Raw genomic sequence first — 22,631 nt, forward strand, 5'->3', positions numbered from 1 at the left:
AAAAATAAACATGCAGATTTCGGCCCCTCCATTTCAAGCTTCACGGTTTCTCTTGTTTTGTTGTTTCAGGTGGATGGTTCGACTCCAGGCTCACTAGGCGACATTTAGACATGTATTAAGATGCATTAAGACCATGTTGGTCCATTCAAACAAGCCCCATGCATGATAGAATCCGAAATTGACAGCAACTCCCCATGTGTGTCCATATGAGTTTCGAAAATTCAGTTTGCTGCCAAAGGGAAAGGTTTTTGATCATGGCTGCCCTAGGGGCCTATAGCCATGGTTAGAACACTTCCCTAGTGTGTCTAAGACGTGACTAAGTCGCCCTTTTGGAGGCTTGGTCCATGGTGCATCGGTTTTTAATTAAAAGTGCAAGAACAGCCCCAGCCCCCTTCGGCTTCTCATTTTGACAGCATGTGTATTTCGAATTTGGTGGGATGGTGTGGATCTTGGTTGGCCTATGGCCATTAACCACGGTTCATACCATACCTCTAGATGTATCGTGCCATGGTCAATCAAATGGCCACTGGAACGATCCGTGACAGCAAAACAAGAACAATGCCCGACGCGCAGAATTTGTGCTCTCGGGTGAATCTTTCGAGTTGTTGCTGGAATGGTGCGAATGGTGGCTGGCCTAGGGCCCTTAGCCATGGTTCAAATCATTTCTTGGGATGTTGGTAAGAGATTTTGGTCGGTGGTTCAAGCCCCAATGGCCATTAGCCTCGCAATCGACGCAAGAAACCAAAGCACAGCTGCTATATTTCTGGACAGCAACTTGCTGTGACGGTTCAGTGGCTCGTTCGAGTTCTCGGTTGGCTTTTAGCCCATGGCCTTGGACTAGACAGTGCCTCATCGAGTTAGGAAGGTCATGTTTTTGACCGTTTGTGATTCGGATCATTTTTGAGGTCGTACGAGAATTTACGGTGCGATGTGCCAAATTGACTCTCGAAAGAGCGTTTCATGTTTTGGCCTCCATTCACCTAGATTTCGGCCCTCACCATTTTAGGAGCATTATTTGATCATTTTAGACGTATTTTAATCATGACTACATGATGGTTCAGTGTTGGTTCGGGTTGGCTCGGAGTCATGATTTAATACGAAGTCGGTAGGCGTAATTGTCACATTTTTGAAGGTTATTGTATAGTTTGGTCCCATAAATCTATTGCATATTTTTCATGGCATATTTAGGTTGCAGCGAGCCTGGGAGCGATCCAATCCAAGCAGTAAAATGGGTACAGGATATTTAATTCAGTTATTTAATTATATTACGTGCAAAAATACAAATTTTGAGATTTATGCGATATTGCTTGTGGTCACTTTACTATCATGCTTAAGTCCGGTCCCCAGTATCGGCCCGGTCACCAGTTACCGGTCAGTTCAGTTGTTTCACCCAGTACTGTGGCAGTAGTCTGATCAGACGTAAATCCGATCCCCAGTATCGGTCCGGTCACCAGTATCGGTCAGCTCAGTTCAGTTCAGTTCAGGGACCACTTGCGTAGACCATAATCTCACAGAAAATTATTATATGCTATTTCAGTACAGGGCTCCAAGGAGCAAACAGTTTCACTATGATTTTCAGTTCAGCTATGCACGTATTATAATTAATCATGACACGACATTTTACGATATGCCTCATGACATGAAATTTTACTCCGATGCAATTTTACTATATTTACTCGTTATTTACGATATATGCATGTTGAGTCTTTAGACTCACTCGACTTGATTGTTGTAGGTACTGATGATGTCGCGATCGAGGGCGGGGACCAGTGAGCTAGCTCGAGTCGGCAGTAGTGGCACCCGAGGACCTCAGTTTCAGCACTTGCCATTTTGATGCTCAAATATTTTATTAGTTATTGAATACTTTAACTTGTTATTTTGGCAAGTAATAATTTCTTCCGCTGCTGTTTTGAACGTTAAATATTTTATCAGTTTTTGGTATGAATGAGGCACTCCATTTATTTTAAAATAAAAATTTTAAATTTTCCGCAAATTTTCAAATAAGGATTTTTAGGCCTCTACAGCTTTGGTATCGCCGTATCGTGAGTTTTAATATAAAAAAGGCACGTATATTCTGTTATTTCTACATCGATCTTGTCGTAGTATGCGTTGTGTTGTTATTTATGTGTAAAATATATGTGTGACGTGTAGAAGTTTGAGCAATCATGTTTAGATAAATTTTGAAACGATTTTGGATCACAAATTTTACGTTTTGCTGTCAATTCAAATACTGCAATTTTTAGGTCGCTTTTATGGAAACATTTTCAACAAAAAAATTGTAGAACTTTTCAATACATTCGATTTGATGTAAAATTTGAGTTATTTGGATAAAAATTGAGTGAGTTATGGTGTTTTTCGCGGGACTGCTCAAACTGTGTTTTAAGAAAATTATGATGTTTATGCGTTCTTGAAGTTTAATGGTTGCAGGCTTCGTTGGGGATCAACGGGTGATCGTTGATGCATCTAGGTATATTTAGCATGACGTTGGGATGTATATTTGTGTGTCGTTTCACGTCGTTAGGCTCTTGGGAGAACGAGTAGTCGTGTAAACCATTTTCTGTCAAAGGTTTTGTTTATGAAGTATTTAGTTATTTGGGACATGTGGTTGCAATGGGGGCAATCGTATAGGTTCGAGTCATTGATGTAGTATCCTAAGATGGCATCGTGGTGTCGATTCATGGTCCGTTCGATGGAGTCTAGACTGTTAAGCAAAACCTGTTCAGAATTTTTGTATGTTGTCTTGTCCCGCAGGTACACGGACCCATTGACGGACCCTGGCACAGGGTCCGTGCCTTTGTTTCCTTCGAGTAGCCATTTTTGCGAGCTGACACGGACCCCTACACGGACCCTGACACGGGGTCCGTGTCCACCCTTCTTTTCAAAGTCCTTCTTACCCGAACCTACACGGACCCATACACGGATGTAGGCACGGGGTCCGTGTCCTTCGCATTTTGGGAAAAATTTATAGTATGTCTTGATGGTGATGTCATGGTTTAGTACGATGCTTTATAAGGTTGAGTCATAATAATTTTAGAACGTCCTAAGAAATTGAATGAGCTCGTAAGTAAGCATAACATTTACGTCTAAATTATACAAGTTAAGCTTTGAATTCACGTTAGTATGTGCAGCAACGGCCCTAATAGAAGTCCAACGAATCCCTCAACGCCAAGTAAGTATGTTGATGTGCAAAGAAAATATTTTCAAGTTTTTGAGGTATGCTAAATGTCTTGTGACCAAATTATGTTTAGGATTGGAAAGCGTTAAATTATGAACGGGGACCAATCCGCCTGTTAAATTATGAACGGTTTTAGATCGAGATTGGAAAGCGTTAAATTATGAACGGGGACCAATCAGCCCGTTAAATTATGAACGGGGATCTCATGTATGTGGCAGTGGATACGTCCCTGTCAGCCCAGTACTGTGGTTTAGTCTGATCAGGCGAATTATGTTATGGGTCACTTGCTTTGAAACATATCTCTACGCAAAATGATGAAGTTATGTATGCTCAAGTATGCAAGCATGTTTAAGAAAAGTTTTATGTTGATGGCACGTCTATGTATGTATGTACATAAGTTTAAGCTTTTGATATGCAAGTTCAAGTTTTAAGTATGTAAGCTCTATTTTGAAGTTGCATGTGGTTTTATTACGTATTATTCGTTACTTCCAGTTTATACATGTTGAGTCTTTAGACTCACTAGACTTGATTGATGCAGGTGAGGATGTTTATGAGGAGGCTGGAGGTGGGGACCAAGGAGCAGGCTTGGACTGAGCGGGAGGCTAGACCCGAGGACCGCCCACGTTATTTTAAGATTTTAAGCATGAAAATATTAATACTCTGATTTTATGTTTTGTTGCGAGATGTTTTGAGCAAGGTTTTCGTTTAGCAAAATTTTATTGGTGACGGATGATTTCAAAGATATATTTTTTTTTATGCACGATGAGTTGACGACCGTATGGATATTTACATTTAAGAAAATTTTTAATTTTTCCGCAAATATTAAGTAGTAAACGTACGGTACGTTACAGTTGGTATCAGAGCGGTGTTCTTCTAAAGGGTTACGCCTACTGCCAGTCGCAAGAAGCTCACGAAGTCACACCTCAAGTCTGTAAGTTTTAAAGTTTTGCATTATGTATGTAGTAAGCATTGAATCATGATTTCAGCATGCCCATATTTTTAATTCAAAGTACGTGCATCTTATGCTAGTAGTATCATGTTCATGCATATTGGGTTTACGTGGTGGGTAAATTGGTGGAACAGTATGCCTCCCAGACGTGTGATTAACCGCAAAGCTAGAGAGGAGAAACGAGAGGCCCGAGATGAGGAGAGGGTCACTCCTCCTCGTCCACCACCAGATATGCAGGCACAGATGCTTGCAGGTATGACGCAGTTTTTCGAGCAGTTTGCGGGGAACCAGACTGCGGTTAATGTAGAGGCGAGGCCCCGACCAGAGGCTGTGTACGAAAGGTTTAGGAGGATGGATCCTAAGGAGGTTTCGGGTACTACTGACTCGATGATAGCTGAGGGATGGATTAAGTCCATCGAAGTAATATTTGATTTCATGGAGCTGGCAGATGCAGACCGAATCAGATGTGCCATATTCCTTCTAGCAGGGGATGCCAGACGGTGGTGGGAGAGCGCATCAGTGTCAGTGAATTTGCGAACACTGACTTGGAATGGTTTTAAGGAGGTTTTCTACTCCAAGTACTTCACTGAGGAAGTACGCTCCCGATTGACTAGGGAGTTCATGTCGCTGCGATAGGGAGACAGCAGCGTGGCAGACTTCGTCCGGAAGTTTGAGAGGGGGTGTTACTTTGTGTCCCTGATAGCTAATGATGCCAGGGAGAAGTTGAGGCATTTCATGGATGGTTTGCGGCCGATCTTGCGCCGTGATGTTCGAGTTGCTGGTCCCACTACTTATGCAGTCTCCGTATCTTGAGCTTTGGCGGCAGAACAAGACCAGCGGGATATTGATGCTGACAGGTTGGGCAAGAGGCCCTACCAGGCACCACCGCACCAACAGCCGCAGCATCAGCATCAGTGACCCAAGCACAAGAGACCGTACCAAGGGCCACCAGGGAAGAAACCTTATCAGGGACCGCCGAAGGGCAAGGGTCCAATTCAGCAGCAAAGGGCACCTCAGAAGCCCGTTATTTTCCCAGTATGTCCTAAGTGCAACCGCCAGCATCAAGGGCAATGCTTATATGGATCAGGCAAGAGCTTCAAGTGTGGAGCCAGTGACCACATGCTAAAGGAGTGCCCACAGTGGAATCAGCCTACTCAGGTTAGAGTATTCGCCATGCATGCACAAGAAGCAAACCCAGAGACGACTTTGCTGACAGGTAAACTTTTCTACCTAAGCTCAGTATTATTTTTGCTTTGCATGTTTTGAATTTATTTGGGATTGTTAAGGTGCTAGTAATATTTTTGAGTGATTTGGGATAGTAATTTTCTACTACGCTTGAGGTTAATGTTAGAATTTTTGGGGATATAAGTTTGTGTTGTGCTAACGTCCCTCAAGAAATATTTTTATTAAGAGAATAGCCACTCAGGCCCTAATAGACTAAGGAGCCACCCATTCTTTCATATCAGAGACGTTCGCCAGTGACTTGGATATCAAGATGATTGGTCTCGACGTGAATTACTCAGTGACAGTCCCATCAGGGAAAGAATTATCAGCTACTAGTGTGGTCAGGGACATTGATCTGGAACTGCAAGGCCACCTAGTGTATGCCGACTTGATCGTCTTGCCAATGCCAGAATTCGATATTATCTTTGGTATGGACTGGTTGACAAAGAACAGAGTCTTGATCGACTTTCAGAAGAGATCAGTTTTGGTTAGACCATTGGGCATGGAGCAGTTTCTGTTTGAACCAGCCAGATGGAGAAGTTTCCCTCGTATGATCTCCTGCATGCAGGCTAGGAGACTTATTTCTAAGGGATGTCAGGCTTTCTTGGCCAACATCGTATCCACACCTGACATGACCACTCAGTTGTTATCAGACGTGCCAGTAGTCAGAGACTTCCCAGACGTCTTTCTCGATGATGTCACAGGTCTTCCACCAGAGAGAGAGGTGGAGTTTTCTATCGATCTTATGCCAGGCACACTGCCAATCTCTAAGGCACCGTACCGACTAGCTCCAGCTGAGATGCTAGAACTTAAACAGCAGATACAGGAGCTTCTTGACAAGGAATTTATTCGCCCTAGTTTCTCTCCATGGGGCGCACCAGTGCTGTTCGTAAAGATGAAGGATGAGAGCATGAGGTTGTGTATCGATTACCGAGAGCTGAACAAGGTAACGATCAAGAACAAGTACCCACTTCCAAGGATCGAGGACTTATTCGATCAGTTGCAGGGAGCTTCAGTGTTCTCTAAGATAGATCTTCGATCGGGGTATCATCAGCTGAAGGTGAAAGGTGCAGATGTTCACAAAACAGCCTTCAGAACCAGATATGGGCATTACGAGTTCTTAGTGATGCCGTTTGGATTGATGAATGCTCCAGCAATTTTCATGGACCTCATGAACCGAGTATTTCAACCTTATCTTGATAAATTCGTCATAGTGTTTATTGACGATATCTTTATTTACTCAAAGAGCCATGAGGAGCACAGTCAACATTTGAGGACGGTTTTACAGACCTTGCAGAGTCGCAAGTTATTTGCGAAGTTCAGTAAGTGTGAGTTTTGGTTGGAGAAGGTAGCGTTTTTGGGGCATATAGTGTCTAGCAGTAGTATTGAGGTAGATCCGGCTAAGGTAACAGCCGTTAAGGAATGGGTCGAGTCGAAGAATGCTTTAGAGATCCGCAGTTTCCTAGGCCTAGCAGGCTACTACAGGAAATTTATTCAAGGATTTTCTTCGATAGCAGTGCCACTCACTTCACTGACAAAGAAGAATGCAAAATTCGTGTGGAGTGATGAATGTCAGAAGACTTTGATACATTGAAACAAGCTGTTATTTCAGCGCCGGTATTAGCCATGCCAGCAGGACAAGGCGACTTTGTGTTGTACACCGATGCATCTAAGCTCGGTTTAGGTGCAGTATTGATGCAGCATGGTCGGGTTATAGCTTATGCTTCCAGGCAATTGAAAGTTCACTAGAAGAACTACCCGACTCACGATCTTGAATTAGCCGCAGTAGTCTTTGCGTTGAAGATTTGGAGACACTACCTGTATGGCGAGAAATGCCAGATATTCACATATCACAAGAGTCTCAAATACTTTTTCACACAGAAAGAACTAAATATGAGGCAGAGGCGATGGTTGGAGTTAGTGAAAGACTACGACTGCGAAATTAGCTACCATCCGAGAAAGGCTAACGTTGTGGCAGACGCCCTAGCAGAAAAGTCGCAGTCATAGCACAGTTGTCAGTGCAGAGACCTCTTCAGTCCGAGATTCAGAAATTTGGTCTAGAGATTTATCGCAAGGGCAAAGCTCCGAGGCTGTCTAATCTGACAGTCCAATCTTCTTTGCTAGACCGTATCCGAGCATGTCAGTCTTCAGATGAGCAATTACAGAAGTGGAGGCTGAAGGATGAAGGTAAGGGCAGTGTACTTTACACAGTTTTAGATGGCATTGTGAAATACAGAGGTAGAATGTGGGTGCCTAACGTAGATTCGATCAGAGAAGATATCTTATCAGAGGCACATGCATCTCCGTATTCAATCCACCCAGGAGGTACCAAGATGTACAAAGACTTGCAGATCTTGTATTGGTGGCAAGAGATGAAGAGAGACATCCGCAGATTTGTGTCTGAATGCCTCATTTTCCAGCAAGTGAAGGCAGAGCATCGGAGGCCAGCAGGAATGCTTAAGCCACTCCCCATCCCAGAGTTGAAATGGGAGAATGTTACAATGGACTTTGTTGTTGGTTTGCCGATGTCAGTCAGAGGATCGAATTCTATTTGGGTGATAGTGGATCGACTCACTAACTCGGCACATTTCTTGCCAGTGAAGACGAATTTCTCCATGACACAGTATGCGGAGCTTTATATCAGGGAGATCATTCGATTGCATGGAATCTCAGTTACTATTGTATCCGACAGGGACCCGAGGTTTACTTCATCCTTTTGGAAGAGTTTGCATGAAGCCATGGGGACAAAGTTGCTATTCAGTACAGCTTTTCACCCGCAGACAGATGGCCAGTCTGAGCGAGTGATTCAGATTTTGGAGGATTTATTTCCAGCCTGTATGATCGATTTCCAAGGGACTTGGGAAGCTAAACTACCTCTAGTGGAGTTTACATACAACAACAGTTACAAAGCATCTATAGGTATGGCTCCCTACGAGGCATTGTACGGAAGAAAGTGCAGATCGCCGATTCATTGGGATGAAGTCGGAGAGAAAGCAGAGCTTGGGCCAGAGATAGTTCAGCAGACTGCAGATGTGGTGGTCAAGATACGAGATAGGATGAAGACCGCCCAGAGTCGCCAAAAGAGTTATGCTGACAAGAGGAGGAGAGATCTCGAGTGTGCCGTAGGTGACCACGTTTTTATAAAGATAGCACCTATGAAGGGTGGTATGAGATTTGGGAAGAGAGGCAAGCTGAGTTCGAGATTTATTTGACCTTTCGAAATTCTTGACAGAGTTGGGACACTAGCGTATCGTGTTGCCCTTCCACCGAATCTGGCCGGGGTACACAATGTGTTCCACGTCTCAATGCTGAGGAAGTACTTGGCTAATCCTTCGTATGTTCAGAGTTACAAGCCGTCGCAGTTGGCTCCGCACCTGTCTTACGAGGAAAGACCTGTCCAAATCCTAGACAGACAGGAGCGTAGACTTCGGAACAAGACGACTAATCTGGTCAAAGTCTGGTGGCTTAATCAATCAGTGGAAAAGGCCACTTGGGAGGCCGAAGCAGACATGAGGCTTCGCTATCCGGAGTTGTTCGGTAAGATTAAATTTCGAGGACGAAATTTATATAAGTGGGGGAGGAACTGTAGTGCCCAAAATCAGTACACGTAAATTCCATGCATTTATTTAATTATTAAATCATTTATTTAAATTTAAAATGAGTTTTAGCCATGCATAATTTATTTAAATGCATTATTTAAAAATATTTATGTTTGGGTGATGCACGTTAAATGTTTTTCGAGTTTCATGTTTCGGCGATTGGTCGAGGCGGGATCGAGGAAAGACCGACGACGACTTTTGGCGAAAATTTTTAATGCGGTATTTTATTATTTTTATTTTTTAGTTAAGGACGGGGCATTTCAATTAATTTATGAAGTGTTAGTCTTTTAAAGCCTACTTTATTTATTAAGTGATTTTAAGATTTTAAACACCTTTAAAGGTTTAATGCTTGCGCTTTTTATTTTAATTAGGGGCTTATATTTAAAGATTAGTAGGGAGAGTATTTTAATTAATTTGTTAATTGAGTTAACATTTTAATTAGTATGTTGTTTAGCATGGTTAATGGCATAATTAAGCAAAATCATCCCCTAACTATTTCGAAACTCACGCACACACACCTACACACACACACTTACACGGCCAAAACACACAACACAAACTACACATTGTTATTTTCAGATTTTGAAAGAAAAACCGAGGGTTCCTATTCCACAGAGCAGCCGCCCCTTCCTCTATAATTTCCAGCAAGAATTTCGTTGGTTTTCTTCAAAAGAAATCGAGCCAAGTCATCCGGGATCGTCACTCGCACCATCTCCGCTTTGGTATCGCCGTATCGTGAGTTTTAATATAAAAAAGGCACGTATATTCTGTTATTTCTGTCTCGATCTTGTCGTAGTATGCGTTGTTTTGTTATTTATGTGTAAAATATATGTGTGACGTGTAGAAGTTTGAGCAATCATGTTTAGATAAATTTTGAAACGATTTTGGATCACAAATTTTACGTTTTTGCTGTCAATTCAAATAGTGCAATTTTTAGGTCGCTTTTATGGAAACACTTTCATCAAAAAAATTGTAGAACTTTTCAATACCTTCGATTTGATGTAAAATTTGAGTTATTTGGATAAAAATTGAGTGAGTTATGGTGTTTTTCGTGGGACTGCTCAAACTGTGTTTTAAGAAAATTATGATATTGATGCGTTCTTGAAGTTTAATGGTTGCAGGCTTCGTTGGGGATCGACGGGTGATCGTTGCTGCGTCTAGGTATATTTAGCATGACGTTGGGATTTATATTTGTGTGTCGTTTCACGTCGTTAGGCTCTTGGGAGAACGAGTAGTCGTGTAAACCATTTTCTGTCTAAGGTTTTGTTTATGGAGTATTTAGTTATTTGGGACATGTGGTTGCGTTAGGGGCAATCGTATAGGTTCGAGTCATTGATGTAGTATCCTAAGATGGCCTCGTGGTGTCGATTCATGGTCCGTTCGATCGAGTCTAGACTGTTAAGCAAAACCTGTTCAGAATTTTCGTATGTTGGCTTGTCCCGCAGGTACACGGACCCATTGACGGACCCTGGCACGGGGTCCGTGCCTTTGTTTCCTTCGAGTAGCCATTTTTACGAGCTGACATGAACCCCTACACGGACCCTGACACGGGGTCCGTGTCCACCCTTCTTTTCAAAGTCCTTCTTCCCCGAACCTACACGGACCCATACACGGATGTAGGCACGGGGTCCGTGTCCTTCACATTTTGGGAAAAATTTATAGTATGCTTTGAGGGTGATGTCATGGTTTAGTACGATGCTTTATAAGGTCGAGTCATATGAATTTTAGAACGTCCTAAGAAATTGAATGAGCTCGTAAGTAAGCATAATATTTACGTCTAAATTATACAAGTTAAGCTTTGAATTCACGTTAGTATGTGCAGCAACGGCCATAATCGAAGTCCAACGAATCCCTCAACGCCAAGTGAGTATGTTGATGTGCAAAGAAAATATTTTCAAGTTTTTGAGGTATGCTAAATGTCTTGTGACCAAATTATGTTTAGGATTGGAAAGCGTTAAATTATGAACGGGGACCAATCCGCCTGTTAAATTATGAACGGGTTTAGATCGAGATTGGAAAGCGTTAAATTATGAACGGGGACCAATCAGCCCGTTAAATTATGAACGGGGATCTCATGTATGTGGCAGTGGATACGTCCCTGTCAGCCCAGTACTGTGGTTTAGTCTGATCAGGCGAATTATGTTATGGGTCACTTGCTTTGAAACATATCTCTACGCAAAATGATGAAGTTATGTATGTTCAAGTATGCAAGCATGTTTAAGAAAAGTTTTATGTTGATGCACGTCTATGTATGTATGTACATAAGTTTAAGCTTTTGATATGCAAGTTCAAGTTTTAAGTATGTAAGCTCTATTTTGAAGTTGCATGTGGTTTTATTACGTATTATTCGTTACTTCCAGTTTATACGTGTTGAGTCTTTAGACTCACTAGACTTGATTGATGCAGGTGATGATGTTTATGAGGAGGCTGGAGGTGGGGACCAAGGAGCAGGCTTGGACTGAGCGGGAGGCTAGACCCGAGGACCGCCCACGTTATTTTAAGATTTTAAGCATGAAAATATTAATACTCTGATTTTATGTTTTGTTGCGAGATGTTTTGAGCAAGGTTTTCGTTTAGCAAAATTTTATTGGTGACGGATGATTTCAAAGATATATATTTTTTTATGCACGATGAGTTGACTACCGTATGGATGTTTACATTTAAGAAAATTTTTGATTTTTCCGCAAATATTAAGTAGTAAACGTACGGTACGTTACAGATAACAACTGGAATAATGCTCGAGCAACAACACAGGGGAGCTACAGCGTCATGCAACTAAACCGTCCTGCCAAGTATGCGAGGTATGCCAAGCTGTGCTGAATCACACCCCTGACTCGGCCTCCATATAGCTGATACGCTATAACATGATGGCACAACAGAACAAACTAGATGACACAATCCCAGCGCTCACCTCAAAAGGCTGCACTAACCACGTGATTGTTCAATCACATCTACGGTCTCATGTGTATAGGCCTATCAGCCACACAATGATCCCGAGATAAACAACAGTGCCAGATAATAACGGATATCAACAATGGGCTAACAAGAACGATAAGCTCAACATGATTGTCATAACTGTATGCCCGATGCTAAATACCAATAATATGTCATAATAATAAACATATACCACAACGAAGGCATTTAACAATTTACAATAGTCAACAAGTCATAAGCACGATCCATGTAACACAGAATGACAATTAAACATAATTTATGTTTTATTGTCGTATGTTACCGCGCTGTAACATACCTATACCAACTTGACAATCCAATATCAACTTCACTTCAAGACTCTCGGCCTAAACAAAACCACAATAAGCCGATCATGAAAACTACATTACACACCAATGTCTGATTTGGCACAAAAGAGCATAAAATTCGTATCTCGCTCAATATTAACTCAAATCAATATCCGCCAATTGGAAATGAAAGATAACTCAATTATCTAACTTTTTCTAGAAAAAACCATTTCCATAATCCTAATAGATAAATCCCAGAATTATCAAGAAAATGCTACTCCATAAGCACTTCGCGGCAGAATTCTGTAATTGAGCAGTTTTTGCAAAATGAGCATAACTATCTCAATTCTTAATGGAATCTAACGAATCTTATATCATTACAACGACAACACATAGTTCTACAACTTTTGTTTGAATTATAAGTTCAGAATCCGAATGAATATGTGCCATAATCCCGAATTACAGTAGGTACTCTGCACAGTTCAATTTCGAATCTGGTTTTTTACACATTTTCGTAGAAAAACCATAACAAATCCTTTTCTAATTGAAATCCCATGCTTCTAGTGGCTATGAACAGCTAACATAAAGCACTACAAATTTTGTTTTGATCATATCTACAAATGCAAACTAAAAAAAATCGCAGCAACCCAAAAACTCTCACCCAAAAACTGGAAGAATTCGCGCAGAAACAGAGCACCGGAACAGCAGCTTCGATCTACCCGTATCTTTGCTCAAAATTCATGATTTTTGTCTTGAATCGAAGCTTAGGATGTTAGGAAGACACCCCTTCAGACCGATCGAGATTTCGACGCTGGACGGAGGAGATATCGTGATTTTTCCGCAGCCGCTACACAAGTGACGGGAATGGAGTTCTTCTTTTTCCTTTTCTCTCGATTCTTCCTTCTCTTATTTGGTAAGTTGTGTGTGTATGTATATTTATATATATATATTGTGTATTTGGTTTCTAAAATAGTAACTCAAACCCATTTATCTCGGTCTAAATTTATTTTGTTCTCGTGTGTTATTTAAACTCTATATGTATTTTATATAGTTAAATTCTCCGATATTCTAAAATACATATTTTTAACACACTTCTTGAATTTATTTGGCATAAATAATTATTTTAATTTACTACTCAATAATTATTCTAATTATGCCAAATTACCGGATAATTAATTACAGGGCCTTACAATAACTTTGAGCCGTGGTATAAAATTATAAGCTTAAAAAGACCTATTTTAACCTGGTCATATTCATTCAACATTTAGCGGAGAGGGGTATGAAAGATAAGCTTATGGAGCGTTCAATGAAAAATTCAGAAAATATGAGCGCGCCTTTAACTGAAACACTTTTGAGGAATATGAGTTTTGACTTTTGCATTATACACGTCTCATTATTTTGATATTTTCTAGGGAATGATTGACTTTAGAAGGTGCAACGAAAATGAATTTTATGATTTTTGAAGTGTGTCGATTGAGTGTGTGGGATAGATTGAAAAGGGTCGATTGTGCCATTTTTTAATGAATCATTGATTTTTTTCCCATGTTTTTGTTTTATCCTTGTTCGATGACAAACAAAAGCTAAGGGTAGGGGGATATTTTATTTATGAAATTAATGTGGGAGCAATGATTTTTTGAAGGAGAAATTTTGCAAAAAGCTGGACACATTCACGAGAGACCTCAACTTTAAGGAAATTTATTTTAGATTTCTTTTATTTCACTTATTCAAATTGGACAAAGAGTCTCTAAATAAAGCACTACACGTGAACAGAGGATAAAGAGAAAGAAGAAGGCAGAACTTGGAGGAAGAAGGAATTTAGGGTTGAAGAAAGCGGATGAAGACAATTTCAAAGGGAAATCACGTCAATAACATTGTGATTTTCTAATTTTTTCAGGGAATATATTTTATGAATTCAACCAATTATGTTTTTGTTTTGTTTTGATTTTATGGAATGAAATAAATTTATTTAGACTATGTGATAGGTCAAACAATACTTTGTTTCTATTGATTTTAATTTTTTATCGATGCTGATTTAATATTTCTTGTTAATAACCTGATCATCAATTTAGAAGGTCGTGGTTTAATAATGAATCCAAAGAGGATTGGTTAAATATAATAATAAATACTTTGTTTTATTAAGCAAAAATAATTGAATAAAGTCATCAACACAACTAAAGTAATTTGAGCTCAAATATGATTGAGAAATCAAGAATGCAAAGTGAACCGAAAAAAGCAAACTAATTAGAAGAGAAATTACATAATAATTTTCAACGATTTATTTAAAATTTTGATAATTTAAAACCTTCAAACAGAATCAGCACATATATCCTCAATGAAACTAATCTGAGCAGTATAGGAAGATCCACCTTCTTCCACAGCCAATCTGCTTTCCTTCTGCATTTCCCTAACCTTCTCCCTCACTCTACTACTCCCATCAACATCCATCAGCCGCCGTATCGCCGCCTCGATCTCCTCCGAACCCACAACCTCTGCCTCAGAATCCTTCCTGTAGTCTATCCTGATCGCCTCCGCCATCCCCAACTCCTTCACTAGCTGAAACGCATTCAGCTGTTGCTCTGCGTACAATGGGAACGTCGCAACCGGAACCCCACACCATACGCTCTCCAATGTCGAATTCCAGCCGCAATGCGACACGAATCCGCCCACTGAGGGATGTGACAGCACCTCCATCTGCGGCGCCCATCCTATCAACTTACCTCTCCCTTTAATCCTCTCCAAGAATCCTTCCGGCAATATATCATCGAAATCTTCGTAATCTGTCGGAAGAGGCCTCCCCATCACTGCCGGCGGCGGCTTCCTTACAGACCACAAGAAACGGTGCCCGCATCTCTCCAATGCAACTGCTATCTCCTTCACTTGTGGCACCTCGAAAGTCCCTCTACTTCCAAAGCACAAGAATAGTACAGACGATTCGGGTTGAAGATCGAGCCATTTCTTGATCTCGTCATCGTCGGACTGGCTTTTGGAGCTTCCAACTTGATGGGTTAAATTCAGTATAGGTCCAATGGGGTAAACTTTTGGTGTATTCCCATTTGATAAAGATTGAATAGCATAAGATTCAAGCTCATAAAATGTGTTGATCAAAACACCTTTAACCCTTGCAAATCTTTTGAAACAGTCGAACACGCCCTCCGTTAAGGGACCTTCTGTCACCGCTACAGGAGGCAAGACCTTAGCGGGAACTTTAATGGATAGACAAGGCACAGATAACTCAATGTCGGATTTGTTGTACTGAGTGAGTTCTTGGTTGTGTTCGAATTTAAGGGATGTTAGATGGCGAAACAGGCCAAAAGAAGAAGCGCTGGAAGTGAAAAAGATGTAAGATGGGAGGCCAAATTCATCAGCAACATCGACGAATCTGGTGCAGAACATGTCCACAACAATTCCTGCGATTCGGGCCGAGGATTGTTGGACGAGCTCGGACAACACCTTTCTTACGCTGGGGATTTGTCTATAGATTATATCGAATAAAAAAGTGTCTGATGCGGCGGTTTCTATATTCGGGAGATTGATTATGCGTAAAGAGAAGGCGGTGGAAGTGGAGTTGCTGTCTGAAGAGAATTTTTGGGTGTAAGAGTCGACGAATTCATCCTTGGGGTACTTCATGATGAGTACGGTGATAGAGAGGCGATTGTCTCTCCGGAGGAGAATCTTCGCCGCCTCCACGGTGGAGGCGAGGTGGCTCAGCCCCGGTGAGGGGATAATCACTAGTTCGGTTTTCATTTTCTCAGCGTAGGGATCGATGTAAGTGATAAGGCTTAGGACTCTGCTCTCATTTTTATAGCGTCAATTCTTGTCACTATTAGAATTTTATTAATAGACTTATCACTGATTTATTAATTCAAACAATTATTAATTTCAAAATAATATATAAGTAATCAGTAGGTGATGGTTTTATGGTTAATATTTTAAATATTTGATTATTATTGTTTTAGGGGGTGTATTCAATCATGCTTATTATATACTAGTTACTCTACACACGCGATGCATGTGTTTATTTTTTTTTATCATTATCGATGAACTAAAGTGAAATTTGACAAATTATAGAGAGATTAAATTGATATTTGAATTATTGAAATAAAAAAATAAAAATAAAAAGTGTGTGTTGAAATTTTTTTTAAAAAAAATCAAAAAACAAAAAGTGTAATATTAATATCATATAAGGATAAAATATGAAGAAAAAATTGATGTCTTTCATAAGTAGTTACTATCATGTTCTCAACTTTAATAAAATAAAATAGATACATGTAAATGCTTCTCCCACTCTTACAAAAATTGTATGAGAGTCTTCCTCGGGAGGACTTTATAGATATTAATTAACAAATATTTAAATTATGAAAATGGAATCATCTTGTAATTACGATTATATGTTCAGATATAGGCAAAACACTTGCAAGTTCTAGTTATTTTCCTTGGTAAAATTGTAATTTGAAGAATGTGATTTTATTTGTAGGATGATTTTAAAATTAATTTATAATGATGTGACATATTTAAAATACACCACAATTATTATTGAAATTTCTTAATTTTATATATAGTAGATTTATAACTTGATTTTTTTTTTAAATCCAAACAAGCTACGAGGATTTCAATCCATAAATACAAGGCAAAAACTTGTGTTAGACGGTCTCACGGATCGTATTATGTGAAACAGATCTCTTATTTGGGTCATACAAGAAAAAATATTATTTTTTATGTTAAGATTATTACTTTTTATTGTGAATATCGGTAGGGTTGACCCATCTTACATATAAAGATTCGTGAGATCGTCTCACAATAGACCTACTTTAAATACAAATACAATCTAACATTTTTTTAAAATAAAGAAAATAAGATTAATTATAAAAACCCAACATATTTTTGAATAAAATTGGGCATCTACTGTTGAAATATATTTTTCAAGATCCAAATCCAAAATATCGATAAAAATAAAGTTTGGGACTCCACACGGCTTCAATTGTGGGTCGAAATTGACTACGATATTTTAATATAAAAGAGTAAAATTTTAATTTTATAATAGAAAAAGCAAAAAACATCGAGGAAAGAAAGTAGAAATCAAAGTAAAATTTTATTTTAGAGAGATAGACTTTGTATCGGGGAAATTGGTAATTTTGTCATATATGATTTTGAGTCTATGATTTGAGTCATATATATTATCAAATAAAGATTATCAAAGTTTAGTATAAGATCATTATATATAAGATTTTATTTAAGAGAACAAATTGTAAAACGATGTTAAACAAACACTCAAATATAGTGATTTAAAATCATTATCTTTTAGCGCGAAATACGATAATTAAAAATCATTCTTTTTTTTTTTAAGAACACAACATTTATAATATGGTTGCGCAATAGATAAAAACATTATCTTTGACGATGAAAGACACAATTCGACGACGGCAAAAATTTGAGAGTCAAAGAAAATAGTTCCTCAAAATTTTATAAACGTTGAATTTTTAACATAAACTATTGTTATTTTAATATTTTAAATAAATTTTTTTGTTTTTATTAATTAAACATCGAGCAACCCATTGAACCATTAATTACAAACCTATTTAGAACGTAAAATGTAGAAACACGTCAAAAGAATTGTAAAAATAAAAAAGTATTATTATACACACACACACCGTGCAACTTTTCAAAATTCTAAGAAACTAAATAAAAAAATGAATATTTTAATAAAAGTTTAAAAAAATAAAATTAAAAAAAAAAATTGAGAAGACAATATCAAATTTTGTTTGAAGATAGGGAAAGCTTCTAGAAAAAAAAAACAAAAAAATAAATAATATTTGATTGGATCCAAGGAAAAAGTTGAGGAGAGTTGATTTTCCAAGTAAAGTTTGACACTCAAGTCTTCACACAAAACTTTGAAAATTGCAATTAGTTTATTTATTTATTTATTTATTTATTTATCTATTTATCTTGGTCAATTTATTTTTATGCACAATAATAGTTGATAAAAATACCTTTTTATTAATGTGATATGTTGCTTAAGAAAAATATTTTGAAAAAATCAGAACCACATTTTTTGGTATTGAGTTGTTTAAAGAAAACCAAAAACTGTATTCATCTTAAAGAAAACGAGAGCCATAATTTTTGGTTTTGAGCCGTTAGCATCTCATAAATATGAGTTCAAAATATATGGTTGTCTTGTATCCACAATTAAACCTATGAGTTCTTATCCTTAGGATTGGTATATTCTTTGGCATAGTTTGGTACACTTGATAACTAAATGATTAATAAGTTATCATCCTTCATCCCATGTTTGGTTCATTTTTTAATAACCCATAAAAATTGGATGGGCCCGTGATAATGGTTGTTCACTATGGAGAAGACATCCCTCTAATGTGTAGGGATATCTACATGATAAATAATAAATTCTATGAAATGACATTATTGCCTCCATTTCTCAAGCATTGAGATTTAAATTAGTTTTAGATATTCATTCGAAAAAAAATTGTCATTGATATTGTGTTAGGACATACATAATTTATATAATTTTAAAAATATATTTTTGTTATTAAAATTTAAAACTAAATAATTAGTATTAAAATGNCTATGCTTTTATATATTCTGTAGTTTCTTTGAATCAAGTGAAGCATTACAAATCTTTCCATCCACCCCATATATTGTCATCTTCGCTTCGTGTTAGAATATAACCTTTAAAGAGAATTAGAACACACTTTAAGAAGAAATACTAGTAAACCGAATTGAGAATGTTGGTTTAATATTTCTTGTTAATAACCATATCACCAATTTACAAGTTTGTTGATTAACAATGAATCGAAAGAGGATTGGTTAAATATATTAACAAAACGTCAATCCACACATTATTAAATCGACTAGGAATAATATTCAGTTTCAAATTATTGGAAGAAATAGTTTTAAATAAACCTTTATTTTGCTTTAAAATTTTCAATAACTCTCATGTGTTGGAAAAAGATAAAAAAATATTGGAAGAGTTTGAAAAAAATCACGAAGGAATAGAAGGCGATCGATGAAAAAAATAATATAATGATTGAAAAAAGGAAGATGAAAGAATGTTGTATGGTGTGGTGATCGAGAAAAAAAAATTAAAGATAATATTTTTGAGAATTAAAAAAAAAATGAAGGAAGCTGAAAAAAGCTCAAGGAAGATGAAAAATGACGGGGGAATTTGGGAAAAAAAATAAAAGAAAGGACAACAGATGAAAGTAAGAGGAAGATGAAAAAATTAGATGAATGATGATGAAATTCAATAAGAGGTGGATGATTAGAGTAAGAAATTACCTGTGAGCCGTGGTATAAATTATAAGCTTGAAAAGACCTATTTACCTGGTCATATTCTTCTAACATTTAGCGGAGAAGGATATGAAAGATAAACTTATGGAGAGTTTAATGAAAAATTCAGAAAATTTGAGCGCTCCTTGAACTAAAACACCTTTGAGGAATATGAGTTTTGAATTTTGCATTACACACGTCTCATTATTTTGATACTTTCTAGTGAATGCTTGACTTTTGAAGTTGCAACGAAAATGAATTTTATGACTTTTGAAATGTGTTATAATTGTTGAAAAATTATTTAAAAATGTGTTAAATATTTGTGTTGAAAATGTGAATGTTGAATGTTGAAAATTAGGTAAAATTAGGTGTTGAATATTGAAAATTAGTGTGTGATGATGTAGGTAATGATGTATTTTATTTTTGGATTATTTGTAAAAATTTTCTATAAATAGATCTCTCATTTGTGAAGAAAATCACAATTGAGTTGAGAGAAAAATATTATAAAGTGTGTAGTGTGATAATTTTGAGAGTTTGAGATTTTTACTTTTTTACCGTAAATTTTTACTTTTTCACAACACGTTATCAGCACGAAGCTCTAAAAGTCCTCCATATTTTTCCAAGCTCCGAACAGAAGAAAAAGGTAACAAAAGTAATAATATTTATTTTACTGTTATTTATTTATTGTTTATATATGTAATATATAATATAATGTTATTGTTAGAAATAATAAAAATAATTTTTTCAAAAACTTGTTATAAATCCTGGGAGGATGTTAAGACGACATCCCACACTCCCGGTAAGGGATACGACAAGTATAAAAGCCTATAAGGTTTTTTAAACAAAATAACTTATGACACCTAATTATAATAATGTGATATGATATACATAATTATTTAAATATGACTAATATTATATACACCATATTATTACCATAAAATTATACAAATACATACATTTATTTTCTTATACACCAACGGTAATAAACGGTAACAAAACGGCTAGTTTTTGCTCTATAAATACAATCTCACAAATACATTCAATCACTCCAACTTTCTCTTCTTCTCTAAAAATTATTCTTCATCAAATTTTCGAAGAAAAAAAGAAGATGGCTTTCACGAGGTTATTTTTAATTATTTTGGTTATCATACTCACCAGTCTTGTATTTATCGGAGAATATCCTCCTCGTGTGTTTTCTTTATTTTTACGAATACTTGTACTTGTTGTTTATCCATTACTTTGTATTGCAATATTCATTAACTAATAAAATGCATCGTAATTTTTAGTACCACCATGGCAAACTTGGCAAAGCTCGAATTCATCGCTCTTGATATTACTGGGAAAAACTATATGCCATGGACTCTTGATGTAGAAATGCATCTTGAGTCATTGGGTCTAAGCGAGACCATTAAAGAAAATGGTATATCTTCATCACAAGAAAAAGCAAAAGCTATAATATTTTTACGACGACACCTTGATGAAGGTTTAAAATGTGAATATCTCATCGAAAAAGATCCCATGGCTCTGTGGAAAGGATTAAAAGAGAGATTTGAACATATAAGGGAAGTTATACTTCCGACCGCCCGTGATGAATGGAATATGTTAAGATTCCAAGACTTTAAAAAAGTCAGTGATTACAATTCAGCGATGTATAGAATAATCTCGCAGTTAAAATTTTGTGGACATGAGGTTACAGAATCGGAAATGCTTGAAAAAACATTTTCCACGTTTCACGCATCAAATATAACACTACAGCAACAATATAGAGTGCGTGGATTTGCGAGATATTCTGAACTCATCGCCTGTCTTCTTGTGGCGGAAAAGAACAACGAGCTATTAATGAGAAATCATCAGTCCCGACCCACTGGATCAACAGCATTTCCAGAAGTAAATGCTGTAAGTAAAAATGAATTTAAACCTGGAAACCAAAATCAAATTCAAAGACAAGGTTTTGGTCGAGGTCGAGGTCGAGGTCGAGGTCGTGGACGTGGACGTGGACGAGGAAGTGGTCGTGGTCGTGGACGCGGCCGTGGTTTTGAAAATAATCGAGATAGTTATTTCTATAACTCATCTCAAAATAACGTCCCAAACCATCCACAGAAAAGGCATCAAGAAAACATGAGTGTTAATGAAAATCACTCGAAAAGATTTGAAAGTTCTTGTTTCAGATGCGGTACTCCAGGACATTGGTCTCGTATTTGTCGAGCCCCTGAGCATCTTTGCAAACTTTATAAAGAATCGATAAAGGGGAAAGAAAAGGAGACCAACTTCACTGAGCGAAGTGACCGTTTGAGTGATTCAACTCATTTTGATGCTGCTGATTTTATGAATGATTTCTCTGGAAATGATCAATATGTTGGTGGGATAGAAATGAACAATATTGATGCTGCAGATTTTCTCAATGATTTCTCTGAAAATGAACAATATAGTGGTAGAATATAAATGTACAATAATTTATTTTTCATGTATTTATATGATAATGTTTTATTGTACAATTATGATATGTGTTATATTTAAATATGTATTGTCATTAATTTTTTTTCATTGCATATTTTTTGAAGTTCAAATATGGAAAATGCTATGAGCAAAGCTGAAGTTTGCATACCCGATAGTGGTACAACGCACACTATCCTCCGAGATAAAAGATATTTCTTGGAACTAAAACCAACAAAAACAACGGTGAATACAATATCAGGTCCTGTAGACTTGATTAAAGGATGTGGTAAAGCACAATTTTTGTTACCTAATGGTACAAAATTTTTGATCAATGATGCTTTATATTCACCACAATCGAAAAGAAATTTGTTGAGTTTTAATGATATATATTCCCATGGGTATGATACTCAAACAATGAATGAAGGGAATGAGAAATATATGTGTCTTACCACATATAAATCAGGAAAGAAATATGTGATTGAAAAACTACCAATGCTCCCTACTGGATTGCATTATACACATATACGTCCCATTGAATCAAACATGGTAATTGATAATTCTTCAATATTAACCAATTGGCATGATCGATTAGGACATCCTGGTTCAACAATGATGCGAAGAATTATAGAAAATACACATGGTCATCCATTGAAAGACCAGAAGATCTTTCAGAATAATAAGTTTCAATGTAAAGCATGTTCTCTTGGAAAACTTATTATAAGACCATC

The 22,631-nt window shown here is 37.3% G+C and overlaps 2 protein-coding genes and 1 long non-coding RNA gene across 4 annotated transcripts in view; all 3 read right to left on the reverse strand.

The window, feature by feature from the left end:
• Positions 1-13,059, reverse strand: part of LOC140962517 (uncharacterized) — a 22,968-nt gene extending 9,909 nt beyond the window's left edge. The window contains exons 1-2 of one of the 2 annotated variants that reach the window (XR_012172564.1): positions 12,848-13,059; positions 12,198-12,246 (exon numbers count right to left, since the gene is read on the reverse strand). This is a non-coding gene — a long non-coding RNA (uncharacterized lncRNA). Of the gene's footprint in view, positions 1-12,197; positions 12,535-12,847 lie in introns of those variants that run through there. The other variant, XR_012172563.1, reaches the window with a different exon arrangement.
• A 1,299-nt stretch (positions 13,060-14,358) lies between these two features.
• LOC140962515 (anthocyanidin 3-O-glucosyltransferase 2-like) overlaps positions 14,359-22,631 on the reverse strand; it is a 51,802-nt gene continuing 43,529 nt past the window's right edge. Inside the window, exon 2 of the mRNA XM_073421463.1 lies at positions 14,359-14,488. The gene's annotated coding sequence lies outside the window, so the exon portion shown is untranslated. The remainder of the gene's footprint in view (positions 14,489-22,631) is intronic.
• On the reverse strand, positions 14,401-15,968 carry LOC140962516 (anthocyanidin 3-O-glucosyltransferase 2-like). The gene has a single exon (XM_073421464.1). The coding sequence runs from the start codon at positions 15,928-15,930 to the stop codon at positions 14,491-14,493; it is 1,440 nt and encodes a 479-aa protein (XP_073277565.1). The 5' UTR covers positions 15,931-15,968; the 3' UTR covers positions 14,401-14,490.

This window comes from Primulina huaijiensis, chromosome 17 (genome assembly GCF_012295235.1).
Source record: "Primulina huaijiensis isolate GDHJ02 chromosome 17, ASM1229523v2, whole genome shotgun sequence".
Taxonomy (NCBI): domain Eukaryota; kingdom Viridiplantae; phylum Streptophyta; class Magnoliopsida; order Lamiales; family Gesneriaceae; genus Primulina; species Primulina huaijiensis.